Source organism: Giraffa tippelskirchi, chromosome 6 (genome assembly GCF_054371585.1).
Source record: "Giraffa tippelskirchi isolate mGirTip1 chromosome 6, T2T-mGirTip1v1.2.pri, whole genome shotgun sequence".
Taxonomy (NCBI): Eukaryota; Metazoa; Chordata; class Mammalia; order Artiodactyla; family Giraffidae; genus Giraffa; species Giraffa tippelskirchi.
Window position 1 is genome coordinate 54,418,630 of NC_137280.1, and position 3,211 is coordinate 54,421,840.

At 51.3% G+C, this 3,211-nt stretch overlaps 1 protein-coding gene across 1 annotated transcript; it reads left to right on the top strand.

Moving 5' to 3' along the window:
• Positions 1-220: 220 nt before the first annotated feature.
• MOS (MOS proto-oncogene, serine/threonine kinase) lies at positions 221-2,759 on the top strand. The gene has a single exon (XM_081496747.1). It carries the CDS (start codon positions 1,294-1,296, stop codon positions 2,314-2,316), a length of 1,023 nt encoding a protein of 340 aa, XP_081352873.1. The 5' UTR covers positions 221-1,293; the 3' UTR covers positions 2,317-2,759.
• Positions 2,760-3,211: the final 452 nt, after the last annotated feature.

Sequence of the window (3,211 nt, forward strand, 5' to 3'; positions counted from 1 at the left end):
ATCTTCTTGGAACAAATATACTTCAGAAGCATAGATCTATCATCAGAAAAATGTGTTTACACATCACCTATGTGCTCTAAGTGCAGAAATGAAGTCAAGATAGAACTTTACCATTTGATTTTTCAAAAGGTAGATCCTAACATCTTCCTGTGTTTTTTCATGAACAGGGTATTATTGTCGGTTTTTTCCCCAAAGGTACGAAATGAAAACTGTCTTTTTTTTTTTTTTTAATAAAAATTAGAACAGAAGAACTCATAGCTGAACAGCAAGACCCTGGATTTAATTTCAACCTCTGATTTTCCACAGTATAGGGAGGAACAGTATATGACTATGACTTTATTTCTTCAGATTTTTCCTCTCCTAGGATTCTCTCATGTTTGTTATTATTTGACGCTCTGGTTGCGGCTCTGAATCATTTTCATTCTTTTTCCTCCTCTAACTCTGCTTCAAAACTTCTGTAACTTATTTGCTGCGAAGTCGAGAATCTCTTCTGCAAGTGAACTTACTGGGTGCGCCAGACAGCCATGGACCCCAAGGACTGCTAAGAACTCCAATATGTTGCTAAGAAGTCTTGCTAATTTGCTCTATCAGCTGAATGGGGTGTCAGAGAATTTTCCTTTCTCTTATGAACTAAGAGTGTTTGTGCTGTGACCTGTATCAGCGATTCTGTTTGGATCGATCACTTTCAGCTTACCATTTTTCATCCCTCTGTGAACGTTGCACCTAATTTTCCCTGTAATCGGTTCAACAAGTGTCAGCTGTTCGTGTTTCAACTCTTTCTGCCAATAACTGCTGGACGTGATTTAATGCAGCTGGAGAATAAACTGACAATCATTATAGCCTGCAAAGTGTGAAAAAATTTCATTGCACTGTTGTGATCTGAGGACCGATGATGCCCAGCGGATGAGACTTGGGGGTGGGGGGGAGAAGCCTGCTTTATAATAATTAAAGAACTTGTGGAAGAGGGGTGAGTCCTGGGGCAAGTTCAACTGTTTATCCGGTGAACCCTCTCCCGGGGCTTGTTTTATAAGAATTCACTGTAAGTGCCCAAGGGAAATGCCTTCATCTGAATGGGGTTGTGGTGCTGCCTGCGCTCAGATGGTTTCCCCAGCTGATAAAAGTCCTCGCTGAGGAACCGCACAGATGCGGCTCCTTCGGCAGAGGATGAAGGCAGAGGAGACAAACAACAGGGTGGAGCTGAGCGGCAGCAGCCAGTGATGCTTGCAGACCTACGGGGTCCCCTCTTCCAGGCCGGCTCACCTGCGCCCCCGCGGGGTCCGCGCGGCAGGAGAGATGCCCTCGCCCCTCCCGCGGCGCCCTCGCCTGCCCGGTGACCTCTCGCCGTCGTCGGGGGACACGCGGCCCTGCAGCAGCCCCTGCGAGCTCTTGGGGGGCATCCCGCCGCGGGCCCCGCGCCTCCGGCGCCGGCTGGCCTGGTGCTCCATCGACTGGGAGCAGGTGTGTCTGCTACGGAGGCTGGGCGCGGGGGGCTTCGGCTCAGTGTACGAGGCCACCTACCACGGCGTGCGCGTGGCCGTCAAGCAGGTGAGCCGGTGCTCCAAGAACCCGCGGGCATCAAGGCGCAGCTTCTGGGCCGAGCTCAACGCGGCCCGGCTGCGCCATGCCAACATCGTGCGCGTGCTGGCAGCCAGCACGCGCCCGCCCCCTGGTTTCAACAGCCTGGGGACCGTCATCATGGAGTTCGGAGGCAACATCACCTTGCACCAGGTCATCTATGGCCCCACTGGCTGCCCCGGGGACGCCGACGCGCACCTGGGCTTGGAGAGGTGTCTAAAGTACTCCCTAGACGTGGTCAGCGGCCTGCTGTTCCTCCACGCGCAAAGCATCGTGCACTTGGACCTCAAGCCGGCCAACATCCTCATCAGTGAGCAGGACGTCTGCAAGATCGGGGACTTCGGCTGCTCCGCGAGGCTGGAAGACCTGCGGAGCCCGCGGACACCTCACCACCTGGGCGGCACCTACACTCACCGAGCCCCGGAGCTCCTCAAAGGAGAGCCTGTTACGCCCAAGGCCGACATCTACTCCTTCGCCATCACCCTCTGGCAGATGAGCACGCGGGAGGCGCCCTTCTCGGGGGAGCGGCAGCACGTGCTCTACGCCGTGGTGGCCTACCACCTCCGGCCCGCCCTCTGGGCACCCGTCTTCACCGACTCTGTCCCCGGGAAGACGCTGGCGGGCATCGTCCAGCGCTGCTGGGCGGCCCTTGCTCCCGAGAGGCCGAGCGCAGAACTTCTCTTGGGGGACCTCCACGCTTTGAAAGAGGAGCTGGGAGGACTCCAGACTGGATCCAGATAAGCGTCTGTCTTTGTTTCTGATCATTTTTAACGAAGTGAAGATTTAGTGGGGGAAAAAATCATATAGGTAGGATGGATTTTTAGAAAATAAAGTTCCTAAAAAATTCCCTTCATCTCGAATGCTTTTTCTAAGACAAACCGCAGAGCGGTCGTGGTGGTCTTGGTCGTTATTTAGTCGCTAAGTCCTGTCCGACTCTTTTGCCACTTCATGGACTACAGCCGGCCAGGCTCCTCTGTCCATGGGCTTCTCCAGGCAAGAATACTGGAGTGGGTTGCGTGCCCTCCTCCAGGAAGTAACAGGTATTCCTGAATAAATTGTAAAAAATGGTTGTCTGCAACCCCAACAAAGAGGACATCAGCTCATATCTCTTCCTGTTTTCATTAAAATGGCTATTCTTTGTATTTGTTGTTGTTGTTGAGTCGCTAAGTGGTGTCTGACTCTTTGCTGACCCCATGGACTGTAGGCCACCAGGCTCCCATATCCATGGGATTTCCCAGGCAAGAATACTGGAGTGGGTAGTCATTTCCTCCTCCAGGGGATCTTCCTGATCTTCCTGATCCAGGGATGGAATCAGGGTCTCCTGCCTTGGCAGCCAGATTCTTTACTGCTGAGCCACCAGAGAAGCCCTGTGGTGGTTTTAGGACCTACCTTATCTCCTTACAGGGTTATGTTTTGCTTTCACAGCTACTGTGCTTACTGTAACAGCACCATGGTACTGCACTTTTTCAAATTTGTTATTTGTGAAACCAGGTTTTCCAAAACAGAACTGAATTAGAAAATGCCAAAATTTTTGATAAACTCAACATGCTCCATACCCACCACCTAAACTATTAACAGTTAAATTTGTTCCCATACTAAATAAGTAAAAACATTCTTTAAAAAAAAAAAAAAGATT

Bases quoted from the DNA above. Each gene is read 5' to 3' on its own strand.
- MOS (XM_081496747.1), top strand. From the start codon at position 1,294: ATGCCCTCGCCCCTCCCGCGGCGCCCTCGCCTGCCCGGTGACCTCTCG.